The sequence below is a fragment of the Cygnus atratus genome, chromosome 3 (genome assembly GCF_013377495.2).
Source record: "Cygnus atratus isolate AKBS03 ecotype Queensland, Australia chromosome 3, CAtr_DNAZoo_HiC_assembly, whole genome shotgun sequence".
NCBI lineage: Eukaryota > Metazoa > Chordata > Aves > Anseriformes > Anatidae > Cygnus > Cygnus atratus.
Window position 1 is genome coordinate 97,004,184 of NC_066364.1, and position 20,458 is coordinate 97,024,641.

The window sequence follows — 20,458 nt, forward strand, 5'->3', positions numbered from 1 at the left end:
ATTCCCATACATATTCTATTTATTTCCTTGTATGTATTTGAAAACCTGAATGTGACTCCCATGCACGCTCTGGGAAAAACAATTATGCATTTGTAGAAAAATGTAAATTTCAGTATTCCAAAGCAAAAATCCCAAGACATAATGAAGACAATCCACAGGATGTCTTCCCCTACGTTCGACATACGCTGGTAAGAAGCTCTTATTCCAAAAAAGAAACTCCAGAAAGACTACATTTATCATACTAGAACAATAATACTTCAAGAGGACATTGTTGGTAAGGCATCTCAAGTAGCTCAATGCTACAGATGTATCTTAAGCTAAGTTCTCATTTATTTCTGCCAACATGACTGATAGTTTGCACACTCTGTAGCATTTCCTATTCATAATAGTGTAATTGTTAACTAGGATTTTGATTCAACTATTTTTATAAAACATGCATAAAAATGCAAAATGGCAAATTACAGATAATTACAATTAATTGCACCAGCAAGTACAAAAACAACTGTAACCTAAAAAATCCATCTTGCAGCAACACACGTATGATTTTCTGAAACAAAACAGGCAGAAACATATTTCAACCAGATCTTAAATTTTGTGTTAATGAATATATCAATAGGCTACAGGAGAGTCCTGTCGATTAAAGGGCAACAGTGCCATCTTGAGGTCAGTAGAGAATCAAATAAGAAGGGAAGGTGCAGGTATTACTCTGAAGGTATTTGACTTTTAAATGCAGAAATTATTTACATACGGTCCAAGAGAAAAAAATAATAATATCAAGACTTTTTATTAGTTTGATCTTGTTAAAATCAAAGCATTTTATCAGCCATTTCACAATACAGTCTTTCCTGAATCACGAATTATTCATTTACTTTCTTGGTTGCTTAGTTTCCTCCTTTGGCTAATTGGTACCTGTATTCTGCAGATGACAAAGCTTATATCAACGATACTCGCATCCCACGTTTTTTCAGGTTAGAAGAGTACTACCACATATTCTACCCTCTGCTGTTGCATGGGCTACACAATAAAGATCCACATGAAGGCCAGAAGAACTGCATTGCAGATTTTCTGGTTGAGGCACAGAACAGAAAAATCTGAGTATACAGACATGTTAAGAAAGTAGGGATTCAGCCTCCAAATATGTGTAAGATTCTTAAAGCAATATTTAAGAATGCAAAAGGAAAGCTGCGCTGAGCCACATGGCACTGCTACTTTGGCTATACACACTTGAGGGATACTTCCGACCACACCTAGTGCTAGGTTGTGACCACCAGAATACTGGTAGTTTTAGACTAGGAAACAAAATGATTATCTTTTAATTCTTTTAAGCAAAGGCAGCAAAAACAGTAACCACTTTGCAACTAGATACCATAAGCTCTGCTGGGTTCTTGAGATCTTGCTGGAGCAGAACTATTGTTTGGTGATACTAATTTTATTCTATTTTTTATTAATATTCTTTGGTGATACTAATATCAGCAAATATGCCAAAATATTTTTTTTCCAAATTAGATTCTTTTCCATATAGAAGACATTTAGAATACCTCATATAAGATTCATGGCCCAAGAAGAAAACAAGTGTTTTAAAGATCAGCTGTTTTCTGTGAATGTTTTATATCACTTCTACCTAGAGATAATAAATCTTTGTATGCAATATATGACAGACATTGCAGTTCCAAAGGATTTACTTTAAATCTTGAGGCAGAGTTCATTCATGAAACTTACAGCACCCTATGCAACACCCACTCTAGAAAAGAACAGTGAGAGCTAAGAGAGAAGCTTCTAGAAAATACAGACTTGCTATTCCAAGTAGAATTGCCCCTCCCTGAAACACACGTGCTAATACCCTGGATGATGTCCTGTCCAGGAGAGCAGAGCCAGGGGATCAGTCTACGTCTCAGTTTCAAGACAAACTGGTGATACTATACCCCGAAGCGAGTCTTTTAGGAGCTGACAAAAAGCCCTGCAGCTGTCCAGGCAGCAAGGACGATAAACTCATCACATATGCTTAAGCTGACAATCATTAGTCAAAGACATTAAACTAAAAGTAGCCTGCTTTGATAGGTCACCTAGTTAGTAAGAAGAAATACAAAAATATTTTTGCTCTTTTGAGAGTTAAAAAAAATATTTACAAGCAAATAAAAAGCCACTACTTTTCCACATATACAAAATATCAATACTTTTATCAAGTATTGTACATTATGTACAGCATCATTTTAACCTAGAGACCGTGAATCTCTGTACATTTTTCAGCTGAATGTTTTTTACACCAGATCTGGAAAAATCTGTTTTATTATATTCATTATTTACTTTTTTTCGGAGATGTGTGGTAAACAAAGAAATACAAAAGGTGTTTTTTTTTTTTTTAAGTAATACAATTCAGCTGGGTATCAAAACTACTTATTTTTGTAACATAATCTCTTATGTCCTTATTATGAACTACCTGTAGTAGACTAAAAGAATTCGTATAAGGACCGTTAAACTCTATTTTCAGTAGGTTCCAGCTTAAAAGAAGGCATAAATATCTTCCTATACATTTAATCAACTCCAAAAAGATAAATACCATATACCTATGTTACAGTTTCAGCGCATGCCCAAGATTTGCCTGCTCTTCAGTTGATAGTTTTTTTCCAGTTCACACAGTGCTTGAGCACGCAGATTTGCAGCATACAGGCGTCTTTTGAGATCAGAGCATTTCCCTTTGGGAAGGGGGTAGTTTTCCACGTTAGCAGGAGGCATAGCATTCTCTTCGCTTCCACCAAAGTGGACTTTCTTCTTGGTTGTAGAAAGGGGGAACAGAAGCTCATTGTCTTAAGAAACAAACAAAAACTGAATTAGTGCATCTCAGCATTTATTGCTTAACTTATGTCCTTTAAGCCTGTCACCCATTTTGCTGCCTACCTATGGATTTAAATGATCTAACTGAATACGCTCCAGTTCATAGCAAGAGTTCTTTCCCATTTTTGGAGGAACGTTTGAAAGCAAAGTTTTAAAATCATTGTGGTAAAAGGATATATACCACTGCAGCTTCTAGAGAGTATCTAAGGAAATATTATTACTCGAAACAAGAAGAAAAACGCTGAGTTTCTCCTGCAGGACAAAAAACAGGCAGTAACAATCCAGTTGAAAAGGGAAATGTAGAATTAAACTCTCAGCTACTTAAAAACCTTGTCTCTCCTTCATAGCAGGGGCAACCCCAAGTTGCCTGTGGTGGTCCTTCTGCCCTACCCACAATGTTCCAACCCTATCCTCATATTAAGTCAATGGTGTACAAACTAGGCTCCAACTCGATGAACGTGTTCAGGTGCATCAATAATTAACAAGCTGCTTTCACTGCAGCCTTCGGAACAGGAAATTTCATAGTATAGCTGTGCCTTATCCACACAACCGCCGCAATCAAGAGGCAGTTTGGTATTTTCAGTAACTTACTGTACAAAAACTACCATCAAACAATACTGTAACAGCTGAGCTGTCTCTCAAAAGAGCCAACTTTATATGACTTATCTTGAATAAGAAATACAAAAAAAGACCTTATTAGCAGTCCAACTGTCCTAATCATAACTCTGCTGAAACCCTAATTCTCAGTTTGCTAGGCTAGAGCAAGGATGCAATAGGCACAGAAAGGTGAAAAGGATCAAACTGAAAAGGCCGGTGAATGTTTCAGAGCAGTGTAATTTCATACCAGTGATACATTTTTTAAACATTAAAACATTTCCTGGGAAGCTGAAAAATCTCTGCAGAGATCGGGGAGTGTCTAGGACATGGTCATAGAAACTTGGATTTTTGGTATTCCGTTTTACTGTGAACCACACAACTGACTGAGGAAGAAATTAGGCATCTGGGTGAGAAAGACAGTAACATTAGAGCAACTAAAGATAAAAGTAGCAAGTGATCTTGATAACATATTTCAAGAACACTTAACACCATCTGTGTCAGGACTAGAGGCATTTTAGAAATAGTATTACAAGAATATTGTCGAATGAACTGGAAGAGTAGCAAATATTGATACAGAAGTGTTTAATCAAATGATCTACAGCTTAGAACATAGCAAGAGCTGGTCACTCTTTTGCTCTATGTTCACTTTTCTGCATTATCTATCTAGACGTGTTAGTTACTCAAAGCGGCTTTGCTCCTCTTAAAAAATTAATGTACTGGTAAAGATCAAAATATAGTATGAAGGAGTTGGGGATTCAGAAGAGAACAGAAGCATGTGCTGCAGCTTGTTTAGCTTCAGTCATCCACTACTAGAGGCAGCAACAGAAAGCCCAAGACAAATTCATTTAATTTTGTGTTCTTTAACATATCAAATTGAGAGGGGCGGAATTGTCAAAGTAGACAGGTGTGATAGATGCTCAAGTACCACTAACTTCCAGGGATATTTTACTTGTGTTCTTTCCTGCCAAGTATAAGCACTCCATGACAGGGGGACAAAAAAAAGTTTTTGTTTGTAGTGGTGACAGTGACATATGTTTATTTCACTTTATTTCTGACCAAAACTAAATGAAGAGATGTTTTGCTACATGTTAAGTGTGTTCACCTTTCGTTGTTCTAGAATTACTACCAAGACACAGCCATTTAATACCCCATCTCTGTCTTACTCTTGCTTTCCCTAGCAGAAAGGAAAAGTATTTAGTCATCCATACTGTTCAAGATATTTAAGTTGCAACGAACAGTAGATACTACCTCTCTTATTATAGAGAGGACTCCAGTGTTACCAAGGCCAAAGTGGGTGTCAAATACTCATGAGCTAGTAACTCTGTAAAACTGACTGGACTCGAGGTAGTCAAGTATTGTAGCACCTTTTCAAAGCTATTCTTGGTTCTTGTGAATTAAACTGAAGTAAGTGAATAGCATTTTGTATTCTTCAGAGCTTACATGATGCTTTGATCACAGCTGGGTGGCTGGTAACAAATATTAGTCCCCTCTGAGGACTTTAGAAGTTGAACTAAAGCTCAAGTGATTAAGAACGTAAAAGTTTATTAACTAAATCAAATGTCTGTAAGAAGACAGACAAAATAAGTACAGCTCTGAGAAAGTTTAGATTACAAGTCAATACTTTGGTATTTCATCAGAAAAATAGTTTTAAAAGAAAAAAATTGCAGTGCTGACACTGGTAACTCGTACTCATGAGCAAACATCAAGTATTTCTGTAAAGTAGGAAGTCAGAAGTCTCTTCCCAGCCATGCAGAGATAACTGGGGTTTGTATTGCTACAGTGGGACTAGGTACAGCGCGTTGGGCACCACAGGCATTCTTCTGGTCATACCAGCCTACATTTATCAGTGCAACTGGCTTCTCGTATACTTCCATACCTGGACCATCTGCAGAAGCTAATGTCCTCTGCTGCTTGTAGAGATTGTAGTTCCTCATCAAGTTCTCAGCTCTGTTTTGAAAAAAATAAGTTTAAGCTTTTTGTTGTAAGATTAGAAACGCTACAATCTAGGCAATTATAGGTTAGTAGATACCTAGCAAGTTTGTCCTCTGCCAGTCTCTCTCGAACACAGAGTTCTCGTTCTCTCTCTGGAAGTAGAAATACGGCAGTATGTAATGTTAGAATGTAAGTGTTAAAGGGATTGTGCATGATGGATTTTCTTGCAGAAAAATACAGTGGTAACAGCCTGCCAGATGCACCAATGTTTCTGCTCCTGCGGTTCTAAACAAAGCAACGTAGCTGCTGTGTGGACACAAGCTTTTACAGAACATTAATAAAGCACTGGACAAGAGCTCCAAAATGCTAGTCTTTTAAAAAAGTCACACCTACAACAATGAAGCTATAGAAGCTTTCTACTCTGCACATTATATCATGGCACACATGACACCAGGTCTGAATAATCACTTAGATGCCAGCTAACAAGTCAGCTATGACTGAACACCATGTTTTACAGCAGCAGCTGTTATTCAGGCTCAGAAAGCTGAATATACATAGTTAAAAACCTGTTTTCAGAGCCTACTACATATGCAAAGTAGTATTTTATCTAGTCAAGATAAGTGACTAGATGAAACAGCCATCTGTGTTGTTTCACAGGTAAGCTACCTGTAGGGTACAGCTGCTACAGAAGCAGCTAACCATTCATTCAGGTATATTTTATTTTGCTCCAACATTATGCTCACCTTAGGCTATACATTAAGGTAGCTAATGTTAATGTATACAGAGTAGGTGAAAAGCAACCTACACTGCACAGTGCAGGGCAATATATTCAGACTTTTTCTGCATACTTTGCAGATTATTGTTCATTTTTAATAATCTTCACAGACCAGACTTCCATTTCTGAACTGTCAACTACATCCTAGTAACTGAAACCCAGAACAAACTAGTATTGGTGATCAAGTCCAAGCATTTTTGTTTTAGTCTTTAGACAGAGTTCTACTAGCAACAACAGGAATATGACAGCCTAGGGCACTAAAATGAGGGGTTTGAAAATAGTCTACCTTCCCTTCCTCAGCACTTAATCTTTTCAATGAGAATCCTATTGCCACCCCCTTCCCAAAGGGAAATATCATACGCTCCAAACGTTGCTCTCTGTCTTTAATGGCTTGCTCTCTTTCTTTTAATTGTCGCTCCTTCAGTTTCAGCTCATTCACTGGAGCATCCAGATGCTGCAGCCTCTCTGGCTCCCCGGATCTCCGGCCTCTTTTATCAGAGTTTTTTTTCAGCTCTTCTGTCACCAAGTCTGCTATCAAGGGGTGCTGCAGAATATCTTCAACAGAAGGTCGGCAATAATCCTAGAGGAAAGAAATTACCAACAGGTCACTTCTACAACCAAGAAACATTATGGCCAGGGATTCCCTAGCAAGGCCCACCTCAGGTGGGAACCAGCTATGTGCCACACAGTGAAAGAAAAACTCAGAGCATGGTAGGAGCGGCCTGCAGAGGCCAGAAGATTCTGGAGCCAACACTCTGCATCTCCCACTGTAACTTAAGTCCTAAAGGATACACACCTGTTAGAGACTCAGGTTCTTGTTACAGCTTTGTTGTCCCATGCAAAGCTCTTTTCAACACCCCCATCCCAGTTGTGTGTGGCAAGCTATACGTTAGCCATATAAAACAGAAGTGAAGACAAAACCTCTTCAAAGTTCCAAACACACTGTGAACCATTTTAACCCCAAAGTTAGACCACAAAATTCCACATGGGCCAGTACTGAGACACCATCTCATATCTTATTATGATGGCGTAATGCTTGAGCTGCTTCTTTTATTTATTTATTTAAGTGTCCTAAAAGCACCATTTTCCCCACTTCCCCATGCAAATGATATTGCTGGTGAAAAGACAATGGCATCACTACTTCAGATCAGTTTGTTCCATAATTTAAAATGAAAACTAGTACTTCAGTACTAGTTCATATCATGGGTGGAAAAATAATAATTGGTTCTTACCTTTAAATTCAGCATCTCTTTGAGAAGTTCATTCAACTGCTCTGAGTAACGATATGGTATTCGTCTAAATTTTCCTTCCCTTATCTTTTCTGCCAACTCCTTTTGGTTGTAAGCTCTAAATGGAGGCCTAAAGAAGAGTATTTTTCTTGAAGTCTCTCACTAGTTTTACAGAACTTATTTTCATTAAAATGTCAGACTAAGAAAAAAGCAGCAAGATTAGCTACCTCATGTCAAGACCAATATAGAAATAAAAATCCTAGGATTGGTCTTTGAAACCTTTAAGCTTTCATTTATACAAAATGTAATGGCTTACGTATTAAAAGTTACTCTTCTACATTTATTACCATGCTACTATACTTACGAGAGAGCACATAACTCATACAGGAGACATCCTAGAGACCAGATGTCAGATTTTTCATTGTATGACATGTGGTTCATTTGTTCCTAGAGAGAGAGAACAATCTTTAATATTAGAGACGTTGTTCTCCTATTGCAGGATCAGCTGCTGTTTGAACCTGAATTAAACCATTGGTTGCTGGGGGTACTTTTAAGGTTCCTTCTTAATTAACCTCCACAGGTATCTTACTAGTAAGGTTTTAACACACGATAGCAATGCCAAACTACAGAAGACTGAAGTGTTGCACCAGTTTTCAACTGATAAAACCCCACATTTCAGGCAACATTAACCTTCCCCCTGCCAAAAGGCACTATCAGTGGAAACACATTCTTGTTCATTTCTAATACAAATTAGAATCTTACCCTCAGTGTGTAATTTAATAACTTCTTTACCTTGACATTGTGAGACCGAACTCTCTAGCTTCTCTGTTCCTTTTACAGAAGGATACTCCAACATAATTACCTTACATCTATAATATTCCAAGCACATAAAACTTATACAGTGAAAAGTAACCTTAATTAGAGTGTAGTAATGGTGTGAGGAAGAAAGGAGATGAAGGTATCTGCAAGCTAACCATCTGCAAAATAACCTTATCTCCAGAACATACACACACTTTATCAAACAGTCACCTGCATTTAAGACTAGTAACTCTTAATTAAATCCTCCTAGGTATTAATGGACTCTGAGACCAATGTCACAGAAAACAGTTCTTAGAGGGACAAAAGGGAAGATAAGGCACAGAAGGGAGGTCTTACCGGAGACATATAATACGGAGTTCCAACAAATGTTTTGGCAAAGCTGGTGTCATGGTGCAATATTCTAGCCAGTCCAAAATCTCCGAGTTTAACATTCTGCTTGCTATCTAGGAAGACATTTGCTGGTTTTAGGTCACGATGCACAGTGACTGCACCATCACTCCGTCTATGACATTCCTTCAAGGCCAACGTCAATTGAGTCAACACTCGGAGAACAAAGCTTTCTTCCAAGTAATGCCTGAAAGACAAAAACATTTAACAAATGTTAATAGATGCTTTATAGCATGCACCAACTTCAGTAGCTGCTGCCAGTCTTAGTCCTATATTTTTAAAAGTTACTGATGTTATAACTCACTGAATCAAGCTCACCACCTTTAAAGATAAGCTATCAGCAGACATCTACATGTGTTATTTTAAGAGTAGAAATTGAAAAAAAACATATTGTAAGGTGTAGATTTTTGTTGTCCACATAATATTCCCTTCCTCCCTCAAAGGGTCTAACAGATATGCAGCATTGCCGTTACTAACAACACAAATATCAAATTGTAATTGACAAGTTGAGAGCTAAGACACCTGATTTACAATATAGCCCTCCTTAAATAAAAGCACCGATTCTGTTCATACAGCTCCAGCACCACTTTGGACTGCTCTCACAGAGCAACACATGCAGCACCATGTACTTGTTATATCTAAGACTGTGAAGAACAACATTAGACTTAAGAAGCAGAGTTTTTATCCTCTGGACAGAGAAGCATCCGATCAGCTGGTGCATCCGTTAGCAGATCTCTCAGCAGTGTTTCACACAACCCTTTGCACGTTTCAGAGCAGTTGCTGGGTCCAGAGGGCTGGACTCAGAGGCACAAGTTCAGAGACACATTTCACTTTAACCTCGCTCTTTTGACTGCCCAAGATACCTCACGCTAAGCAGCCCCAAACTGCCCCGGGGGTACTTCACATGCCTTTCCTTCGTGCAGCGGGCGATAAGGCTGGCCAGGTCCCCGCCGTCGCAGTACTCCATGACGATGTACAGCGTCGTGCTGCTCCTGTCGATGATGCGGTCGTGGTAGCGGACGATGTTGGGGTGCCTCAGCTCGCGGAGCAGGTTCACCTCGGAAACGAGCATCTGCTTCTCCGCCTCCGTCATGGAGCCGTAGTCCAGCTCCTTCCACACCAGGATCTGCAAGGGGACGGACACCAGCGCTGAGCTCACCCAGCCCCAACCCGACCTCGCTGAGGGGCCCCCAAAACCCTTCGCCGCCCCCACCACGACGATAACGACGCCTGCCGCCGCCCGAGCGGCCCCGCCGCCGCCGCCCCTCACCTTGCCGTCGGCCTTGCGCCGCACCTTGCGGCACTTGCCGTAGGAGCCGGCGCCGATGGTGAGCAGCACCTCATAGTCCTCGGGCCGCCCGGGCATGGCGTTAATGGCGGCCGCGCCCAAAATGGCGGCCGCTCCGCCACCGCCAGCTGCCCGCAGCCCCCCGCCCCGCCGCCGTTTGAACGCACCGCCCCGCCCTCCCATTGGCCGAGTGGCCCCGCCCTGCCGGGGATCCCCGCTTTCCATTGGCTGTCGCGGCAAACAGCGCCCGCCCACTAACGGCCGTTGCAACCGCCGAGAGGCGGCGCGCGGCAGCCATGGCGAGAGCCACAGCGGAGCCGGCCTGAGGGGGGCGGCCTGAGGTGGGAAGTTAGAAAGCCCACGGTGTTTAAAACGATAGGAAAGCGTTCTGGAAAATAATCCTCCGAGACCAGCGGGGAAAAATGATTCTTCAAGAAATCTTTGTTAAAAACTCCACAAAAGTGACAGTTAAACCATATGAGAACAGCTGTCCTACCACAGACAAACAGCTTCTGAAAATAAACCGAAGGGTGCAAAGGCTCAAATGTAAATTTGACAGCAGGAATGTGTGGGTCCATATCCAAATGTTGAACCAGTAATTATTATGAGTATTATTCTTAAATTACATTGCATAACACTACAGTACACTGAATAGCATTACAGAGATTTTAAGTATGTGATGTATAATTTAGCATCATTTAGGATAATTTTGGAGTGATACTGGAGTCCAGTTCTGGATTCAGTTTAATTTAATCTCTCTTAATTGTGTGGAAATGGCAGTGACTGAAGCAGGAACTCCTTCAGCAAGGAATGGTAACACACTTGTATAGTTCCTGAATCAAGTACAAAAATGAACAGTTTTAAGACTTTAAAAATGGTTTGGGGGGCATAGATGTCATGCTCTCACTGAACATTTATGAAATATTCTTATATTCTGAAGGGTTAGAAAAAATTAAGCCTTTACGTTAATCATCAGGAGCCACAAAAGCTCCTGTTTTTCCATTATAAGAATTCTATAGCTTTCGATCTGTAGATGCCTACTCATTACAGGAAAAAATGAGCAATTAAGTATAAAGACATATATAGCATATAATTTTGTTGTTAACGAGTAACAGGGTACTCTAAATCGTTCATTTTTATCACTACTTTTAATTATTACCTTAAAAGAAAATTCCCATATACGGTATTAGCTTCGTAAATAAATTATGGCATTATGCGATAAAAATGACACAAATTGCAGTATGCATTATGCAGGCTGTAAGCTTCATTTCTGGTTTCAAATCTCTCTCTGTTTCAAACTTCTGTACTTTTAAATTAGCAAAAGGTCATCATGCATCCCCACTGGTATCAATGGGAGCCTTTCTATTTATATTTCAAAAGAAACAGAGTAGATTTTGAATACTGCGTTTCGTCTAGGCTCTGTCTTAAAAGTTTCTTCAGAAATGTTGGTTTGAATCATAGAAACGTCAAAAGGTCATGATCCAAAAACCAGTAGCACAGTCATTTTTGTTCTGATTATACTTATTTTTAAGAGCTTGATAAAGTGAGAAAAATGCATTTCTAAAAATTAGTATTAAAATTTTCAGTAGGTGCCCAATTTTCTTTTTCTTTCTCATTCTTACCATATAAGAGAACCCAGAGTCCAGTGATTCCAAAAATATATTTCAAGTTTGAAGTGGACACCACTTTTGTCAGGTGTTGTATTTTCAACTCTGATCTCTAATTCAGAAGCAGCTCTTAGATTTCTAGTCCTGAAAATACATGTCCTGACTTCAGGTCTTTGAAAGCTACAAAACAGTTTTTGATAATCTATTTTATCTATTTTTAATATTGCTTGTAATATTTTATTCTATTTTTTTGAACATCAATTTTCACCAATTGTTTTCTAAAACTTGATAAAAAAATAATATTCTTCTATAGTTCATTGCCAAAGTTTGGTAATTTTTGTGATATCTGCCATTTTTGCCATAAGGGGTACCATTTTCCTTATTCCAGGGCCTAGTTACCTGACAAAGTATTAAACACTGAAGATAGATAATGTGGTAGACAAAGTTCTATTTCTCTTAGATATTTTCTCTTTTGTGCATGGAAATAAGTAACATAAATGGCTAACACTTGCTGTGGGAGTCCAACTGAGTATATTTATACAGACTGATAGCAAAAATAAAGTATTTTAAAATACAGTAGGAAATTAAATTATTTTTGTGGCAACTTTATTTTTGTTAGCCACTCAGAGAAAACTGCATGGAAGTAGAGGTTCAGAAACAGAAAACATGTCCAACTGGAAAAGTACTCAAAATAAACACAGACAGAGTTTTCTAATGAAAAATAAATGCACTTTGTAAAAAATAATTACAAAAATATCTGAAGAAAATGTTGTCTTTTCTCTTCAAGACTCATGAAATCATATTCCAGGATCTCAGAAATACGTCGAAGTCTACCAGCAAAAAGGAGGAATTGAGTACGTGGCATTAGCATGGTAAGAGATTTTAAAGAATTCCTTTAAATGACAAAAACAGAAATTATAAAAATTGGAGTGACTGAGACATCGGTGTGTTATTTTAGTTCATTTTCACCACATAAGTAGATTGTTTTTTATTTGATTAGCAAACGTGTGTTTGTTTGTTTTTTCTTCCAACTTTTCTAATTTGGTCTCATGAACACAAATTTTACATCTACCAAGGATTATAATACACAGATTTTATCATCAAAATTCACATCTACAACTAAAACAAAACCAAATCATAAAAATGCTGGGATATTACATCATAGCACTCTCCTCCTTTTAGAAACACCCCAGTGTGGAAAACCTTCTGTATCTAAACAGATGACTGGGTAAGCAAAGATTAATGAAGCATGCAGAACTGTTCATTTGATTTCAAACAAACAAACAAAGAAAAAACACATACACTCAAAAACAGTTTTCTAGAATAATTTAATGTGGTGAAACAAAGTTCAGTATAATCACTATCAACTTTGAGATGTAATAATGCTTTCCATGGAAATATTCCAGTTTACTGGAAATTCCAGTTTAATGCTTTCTGGAATATTCCAGTTTACACTACTTAGAATCAGAAAATTTTAGATGTTTACACCTTTGTCAGACATCCACGTTCAACAAACTTACATATGAAAGATGAGGATAATAGCTCCATAATAATAGAAAAATTCTAATGTATTTATTCACGGCATGTGATTAAATGTCAGAAAAAAAAGTACCACAGTAAAATTTCCTAGTATTTTTCCTCTACTGGTTTGAAGGAGGAAACAAAGAACATGTTCATTGATGAAATTCTGCACAACACAGCTGTGGATAGGGCAAAAAGGAACAAAATTTAGAAGCATCAATTATAGTCCTTAAGTACAGTCTACATTTCATTTTTTGTAATGTTAGGATTCAATGTCAACTTAGACTCCAAAAGAAATACGTGCAGCAAGCAAACTTCAATAGGGGAGTTTGTTGCAGCAGCCACACCTTTACAGTTTTGTAAAACAAACTTTTAAAATCAGGAAAAACATAAAAGCATATGAAATAAATACAAATTCAGCAGCAAGTTAAGTTTCTGCATGTAGCACTGAAAAAAAAAGAAAAAGCTAACTGTGGGAATTAATGAGGAAGAGACTGAAGAAAGTAAGAATACATTTTTGCATTCAGAGAGGGCAGCATGTGAATTCTACTAACTCCAGATTTGCTTTATGTGTTTCTTAAATTCTGTAAGGGAATATTTAAATACATGGCTGGACATTTTGAAAGTATATGATTAGCTAGCTCTGAGTCTTGAAGTGAAACTAACAGCCCTATCTGATATATGTGTTTCCATGTATATGCTGATAGCATTCATTTACTTCATCAACAGAAGGCGCTTGAATTGATCTTTAAGAGTACTATTTAAATTGAGTAAGATACCAATTTTTTGAGGTGCTTTGAGGTGTTTTTTTGAACTTTAAATGTGAAATTCCTGAGTAACATCAAACCCTGAACTCATCAAAATCTGAAGAACTGGAATTGTCTCCAAGCAAGAAAAATATTATGGCAATTTCTGATGTCTTTTCTGGTCTCTCTTGCTAACTCATCTCTACAGAAATAGACAGGTTTATAATTTATGCCTCAATTTCTTCTCTTTTGAAAGAGAAGTAGTATAGTAACCTTCCAGATCGACGTTTATAGGTAGTATACATTAAAATGTTTGACAAAAATGCTTTAAATAAAAGAATAAGTGAGTATTTTGCTGATCAGAGCTGCATATTTTTATTTTTAAATAAAATAAACTATTTTAGGGCTTATTATGTGTAACAGTCTGTCTCAAATATTTTTCCATTTATTTATTGTAGTCCCTTCAGACATACTGGGAGAAATATTTTCAAGTAAAGCCATCACCAGGTTTGCATGCATTGCACCATTGTTGTCACAGATGGTTTTGTTGCCAGGCCACTCATTATTTCTCTAACCTCCATGATTATGGACCCATGCTATCCACAAAAACAATATTATTTCCTCTACCTTCTATCTCCTGTGGGAGAAAAAGGCTCAGGAATCGCATTAGATGTTAAAGCAAAATCACAAATAGTGACAGCAAAATTTCTTCCACATTTTCTCTGAGGTCTTTGCACCTGGGAAATGTCATGCAGTTCAGACCTGTTCTGTATGGATCCAGCACCTTTCTGTACACTCAGGAGGTAGTAAGGCAGTAAGATAGTGTGGAGCTGCCAAATATCTCCTGCCTCACGAGTCACCATGCCTGGAAAGACGGGCAGCAAAGCCTTCAAATGGAAGGCTTTATGTAATTTGGAACTCTTGTTAATGACACAACAGCTTCTGCAAAGTCTTGATATCTCAGCTTTTAAGCTTGGAGGACAGCCAAACCCTGTCCAGCTTCACTCACACCACACATTTCTTTGGCTGAAGCATGCACTGACTGACCAAACTTTTAAAACTGACTGACAGCAGAGACTGAGAGTACTACCCCTATTCTATTCTATTTAGGTAAAGGCAGAGTTTAATCCTCAGCAGCCCTACATTTGCTTATTTAGTAGCAAAAGGAAAAGGAGAAAAGTTTAGTTATCTATTACAAGTAAATACCTGTTTCGGAGATATTTTGTAGCATATAGCAAAGGAATCAATTTCTCTAACATAATGATCTCAAATTAGAATGCCTAGTCTTATTCAGGCACTGCCCATAACATGCATTCAGATGTTGTAAAGTTACAGGCTACATTAGATAGATGGGCTAGAGACTGCATTTTCCATTATGCAAGATCCACAAACAGTTGTAGCAGTGGCACAGGTAACACCTGCCACTTTTGGGACTCTTGGCAGTACATGTACATGTACATGACATACAGTAGGCACATGTAGAAGCAAGCAGAAACCCCGAAACAATCATTTACTTTCAGGAGACAAATAAACTGTTGTGCCAAGAATACCAGTTATGTCTGATTTAATTGACTTAAGGAAAATAGGACATGTGGTTGGAGCAGAGGATGAGGAGACAGAAATTTTTGGTAGAAGACATTTTCTGGTACCCTATGGTACAGAATTCCCTGAAGTCACTAAGTTCAAATTACTAGAAACAAGTTGCCTGATTTTAAGGAGGAAAGAATTGAATTTTGGTGCAGCTGTACCCCTGTAACACCCATCACCTTACAGGAATCCCTTTTGTTGTTGTTGTTGTTGTTTTTCCCAATGATGATATCAAAAAAAGATTTTAAAAACAAGACAGTCTACATACAACCACCCGGAGTCGCATTTTCCACTGCAAAAGTTCAGAAAACAGTGTTTACTTTGCACAAAACTGATTTTTATTTATTTATTTATTTGTTTATTTATTTATTTTTGTCTGGTTCCCTATGGAAATGGAACTGAACCGATCATCTCACATATATGTTTCTATTAGTCTCTATCCCTTCCCCATGAAGTTATTCCTAAAGATACTACATTCCTACAAGTTCCATGAAAATTACTCAAAAAAATAAAGGAGAAACATCCTAAAGAGCTCAACTATATTATTAAACCAGAGAATCCACGTGGATGATGATGGTGATGATGATGATGAATGTGTTTATACTAATATGGACTGGCTTGGGGGAAAATATTTGACTAATGTGTGTACCCTAGACACCAGAGAGTGTAACTATGAGCTATCCACAGGAAAGTAAGCTTCCTTTGCCTACTTAACTATATGTTTTTTTGATCTGTCATGTATTATTCTGAAACCAAATTGAAACCCAGTCCTACTTATGTTACAGTAAGGTGATTACAGTGAATAAGTGCTTTCATGTGCAGAAAATGCCTGGTACTTACAAGCTCTTTAGACTAATGGAGAAAAGCATAATATGTACTGATTTTTGGAAGAGGAAGTCAGACAAATTAGAGGAAAAAGCACAGATTTTTAGCCAAGAGAGTAAGTAACCTTCAGAGCAGACAGCTAAGGCAAGCAGAGGTTCTCTTTTTTTTAAAGTTTACAGATCAAGACAATGCCTTTTTTTGAAAGACAAACTAACCATATGCAGATTATTAAGCTCTATCCGTAACAATCAGCATGAAATCTTCTATTCAGGTAGTCAGACCAGACGAGAGCATGTTTCCTTCTTCCTTAAATTTTATGCTGCAAGCAAGGGGTATGCAGTCAGGCTTGTAGAAGAGGCCCCCTCTCATCAGCAGAAATAACAAAAGGAAAATAACATGTCTGAATATAAAAACATACAAGTATAAAGTGATTTCTTTCTTTAAAGAAGCCCTTTTGTTAAGTCAGGGGCCCATCTATTTTAGATGCCTTTAGATTATTTGGCACCTCACAACTGCACTTTAGCAAATTTTGATTTCATGCTCAAATAAGTTTAAATATTTTCATCTGTCCTCATTTGAAACAATTAGCAAATAGAGTGGTTAGGCCTAAGCCTTAAAGAGCAAGGTGGCCACCTTACTTTTTTCCCTCACAATTCTTAAGCCTCATTACTGTAGGAAGCTTCCAGGAAGAGACTTAATAAGATTAAGATGACCTCTTGCCTAGGGAGCACCAAGTTTAATTGTAATATCTGAGCAGAAGTCATTATGGAAAAGACAGACATAATACATACAGATTAACTGGAAAAAAACAAAACAAAACAGGAAGACAGCTACTGCAGGACTGATGTGGCCAATGCTGACATGAAATCTTGTTCTATTCCTCAGATTTTGCTCATAGAGAAGGAAGAAATGGGAAGGAATGCTTCAAACAGAAGTATATGCATTTCTTGTCCAATCAAAAATGTGGCTGCTTTCAGTGGCTGTTGGTCGGGCTGTTTCCTAAAACCAGCACAGTCCTTTAATGCAGGATTCCCCAGTACAATATAGTGAGCTTTTCTGTACCTCAGCCATGCTCCTGAATGCCATTCTGTAGCAACAACCTGATTTATACTCTCAGAGTCTACACTGATTTGTTGCCTAGGTGTACATTAAGCTGACTGCAGAGAAGATGTCTGAGGCTAATGCTGGGAAGTCAGTCTGAGAACACAGTCTTCCTTCAATGAGAGAGCTAAGGACACCTATGACCATAGGTGGGAGAACATTTGCAGTTTTGATATGGCCACAGGCATCAAGCAGGCTCAGCACTAAGGTCGTAGCGCTGTGACTCATGCCACCCACTGCACCTTGGCAAACAGTGAGACTTAGCCGCTGGTAGCAAGCGTCAGAAGTTCAAGGTTAATTTTCCAAGTGGAAGAGAAAAAAACAGGTCGCAATTTTCCGGGTCAATGAAGCTGTTCCTGTCATGTTCAGAGAAGAGTTATCTTGGCACTCAGCAAATCCAATACCAGAAAATGTCGAAATCTACCTGGACGTGTCTTGGACTACGGGGTGAACCTGCTGCAGGAAATCAGGGCTGATATCACTTTCTGGGGGATTACCTGTTCGATACAATTATTTGTTCTCAGCCCCGTGACAGAGCGGAAGGGGAAAAAAAGACCCACTGCATCTCAAGGTAGCTTTGTGTCTATATAAAAAATACCTGCAGTCATAGACTCCTGGAAAGGCTGGACCACAAGGTCAGAGTTTAGAGGCAGCTCAGAGTCTTTAAGTAAAAAGTGTAATAGGGACATATTGACTATACTTGGCAGGTGGTTGTACCTCATCTCTCTGTTGAGGTGGGCCCTCAAACACAGCAAGGACACCTACAACAAGAGCAGAACTGTGTAAAGAGGCTAAATACATCAGGAATGGCTATGTGAAATTTGGAGCTAGGACAAGCTCCCAAACCAGCTTTGGTCTTTGTCATTTGTTGCTTAATGTTTGAGAACGTTATCTCAGAATCATGTCAGGTTGTACTATCACATGCTAAAGCCACTGCTAAGGATTACTGGGAAACAAAAATGTGGCTCAGCATTGCTCAGCTCCCACTCCAGACACTTGACCAAGGCTTTAATGTTGTCTCAAAGCTCAGTGATCATTTTTGGGGAAGAACTCCTCCAACTCCCAAGACACATGAGAGCTGATGGAATGACTTGCCAACCTGAAAGCCTCTGAGCTGTAAAAGATGCTGGCTACCTAGTATTTTTTGGTGGGCGGTAGGCTCCAAACTTCTGAAAGGCCCAACTGCCTAAAAAACCTCTGCTGGATGGCAGGCTTTTGGAGGCAGAGTAACAGTAACCCGTTCATTCTTTTAGGACACCGTAATGTTCAGAAACCTCTCGTCCTTCAATCTGACAGTCATCTTGCCAACCTGCTAATGGGGTTACAGGGAAGGCAATAGCCTTGGATATGTTGAGGTACAAGAGAAAGTCTCCCCTGACCACCGCTAATCAGACCCTGGGTTCTCATGCTGAAGTTATACATACTTTTTTTTTTTTTTCCTCCACAGATACCCAATACTGAAACCATACTTATCTTTCATGACAACTGCCCGATCGTACATCCAATTATTTGGGATAGTTGGGGATACTTTGGCATGCCCAGACGGTACCTGGCCTCCTACTTACGCTGTTGTCATGCATTGCAGCAGTAAATGGGAGGGTTGTGTGGCTAAGCTTTTATATGTGGTAGTGTTTGGGCACTGAAAGGTAGCAAAAAGGTGCCATCTGCAGGCTCAGACCTATGTAACACCTCCCAGAGGACTCGGAGGAACCACAGGTCCTCCACGGGCAGCCTGCTGTGTGTGCCAGGATGCCTTGGGCGCTGCTCTCAGCTGCTGGGCAGGCTCAGGTGTTGCAGCTCCGTGAGGCTGACTGACTGGTCCTGGACCCAGGAACACTCCTGGGTAGCAACGGTGTCAAAAGTCAACTTGGTAGGAGCTACGGTTATTGCTTGTTACAACCTGAGCTCTTTCCTACAAGACACTGCACATACCGCATTACAACAGAAGGTAATTCTGTAGTTGTTCACAGCAGCACACATCGAGTAGCTTGTGCAAGACACCTGAGAGATTTCTGTTCCTAGGGTCATATTTTCTGACATACCTAATGCACAGCACGGTTTTAAATGGTCTTTTTAAAAATAAATAAATAAAGGAGAGAGAGCTGTCCCTGTCTTTTGGAAGAATTTATTCTCATTTAAGAGATCTCAGTGCTGGAAAAATTTCTGAAGCATTTCTTTCATCGGGACTGTTTTGTGACCTGGCAGAGTCCCTTTAAATGCTGGTAGTAATTCTTCTTTGCCCTTTCAGTCTGTCACCTACAAAACAGTCATCAACAACCACAGCTACCTATCGGCTGTTACAGAACCATCTGTGCAGCCTTTGATCACGCACTTTTTTTTTTTTCTTCCAGATTGTTATCATCTTCTGGAAACTAAGAATGGGACAAAATGTTGCAGCACTCTTACACAGTGGGGTGATATGTTTTTAGTTGCTACAGTATAAAATAAACAGTTTAGGGTAGCAGCTGCTGACACCTCTGGCAGCCCACAAACCCCAGCTCTGCAAAACTAAGATGATAACAATTGTTGTAGAACACAACAAACAAATATTTAAGGCCACTGAGACTTTCTCGGAATGTGAAATCCGATTTCTATGATACCTCATTCAGTTTTGGAGTGGCCAAAACTCAGAATCTGATAATATTTTTGTTTCAATTTTGGTGATTTTAATGTAGTCTCAAACTCAGCCTGAACCCTGGGAGATCTGAAATCAAAATCTAAATTGGAATGTAATTTGGGGGTCATGTTGATTTGTAATTACCATCTCTTTTTCTACTTGAAAACAGAAAGAAAACTTTACTTGTACCTGTATTGTTGGCTACAACTTGTTTCAAAGAACCTGATTACAATTGCTTATTATCACTAAAAAGGAAGAATAGACATCATGTGCTCTGAAATTCAAAATTCAAGAGCAGCCACGCAGGTTACTGAGGATTTAAATCAGAAAAACAGGGGAATTATGTAGAAAATTGATGCAGAGTTTCAGTAGGAAAAAAAAGCAACCCTGATGCATGTTTGCAATGCTAGCTAAAAATAACATAACATTTTGTGGTCAAATGCACATTTAGTTGATTAGATCATTTGATTCACAGAATATTAGTTTGAATAAAAACAGGGCTCCAGAGCTTATTCCCTTCTTGTCCTCAGGGACATGCCTACATGGTGTAATCCCAGAGAAGACAGTGGCTTTGCCTGGGTCCTCGGGGCATGGT

At 38.9% G+C, this 20,458-nt stretch overlaps 1 protein-coding gene across 1 annotated transcript; it reads right to left on the bottom strand.

Moving 5' to 3' along the window:
* Positions 1-2,281: 2,281 nt before the first annotated feature.
* On the bottom strand, positions 2,282-10,012 carry NEK2 (NIMA related kinase 2). Its single transcript, XM_035560505.2, has 9 exons — positions 9,842-10,012; positions 9,480-9,697; positions 8,521-8,758; positions 7,730-7,812; positions 7,369-7,495; positions 6,497-6,716; positions 5,459-5,513; positions 5,306-5,376; positions 2,282-2,804 (listed from the first exon to the last, which is right to left on the bottom strand). The coding sequence occupies exons 1-9, from the start codon at positions 9,935-9,937 to the stop codon at positions 2,578-2,580; spliced, it is 1,335 nt and encodes a 444-aa protein (XP_035416398.1). The 5' UTR covers positions 9,938-10,012; the 3' UTR covers positions 2,282-2,577.
* Positions 10,013-20,458: the final 10,446 nt, after the last annotated feature.

Bases quoted from the DNA above. Each gene is read 5' to 3' on its own strand.
- NEK2 (XM_035560505.2), bottom strand. From the start codon at position 9,937: ATGCCCGGGCGGCCCGAGGACTATGAGGTGCTGCTCACCATCGGCGCC. The intron at 7,813-8,520 runs GTAAGACCTCCC...CTCTCTCTCTAG, and splicing joins CTCCGTATTATATGTCTCCG to GAACAAATGAACCACATGTC. The intron at 7,496-7,729 runs GTAAGTATAGTA...ACTCTTCTTTAG, and splicing joins TATGAGTTATGTGCTCTCTC to GCCTCCATTTAGAGCTTACA.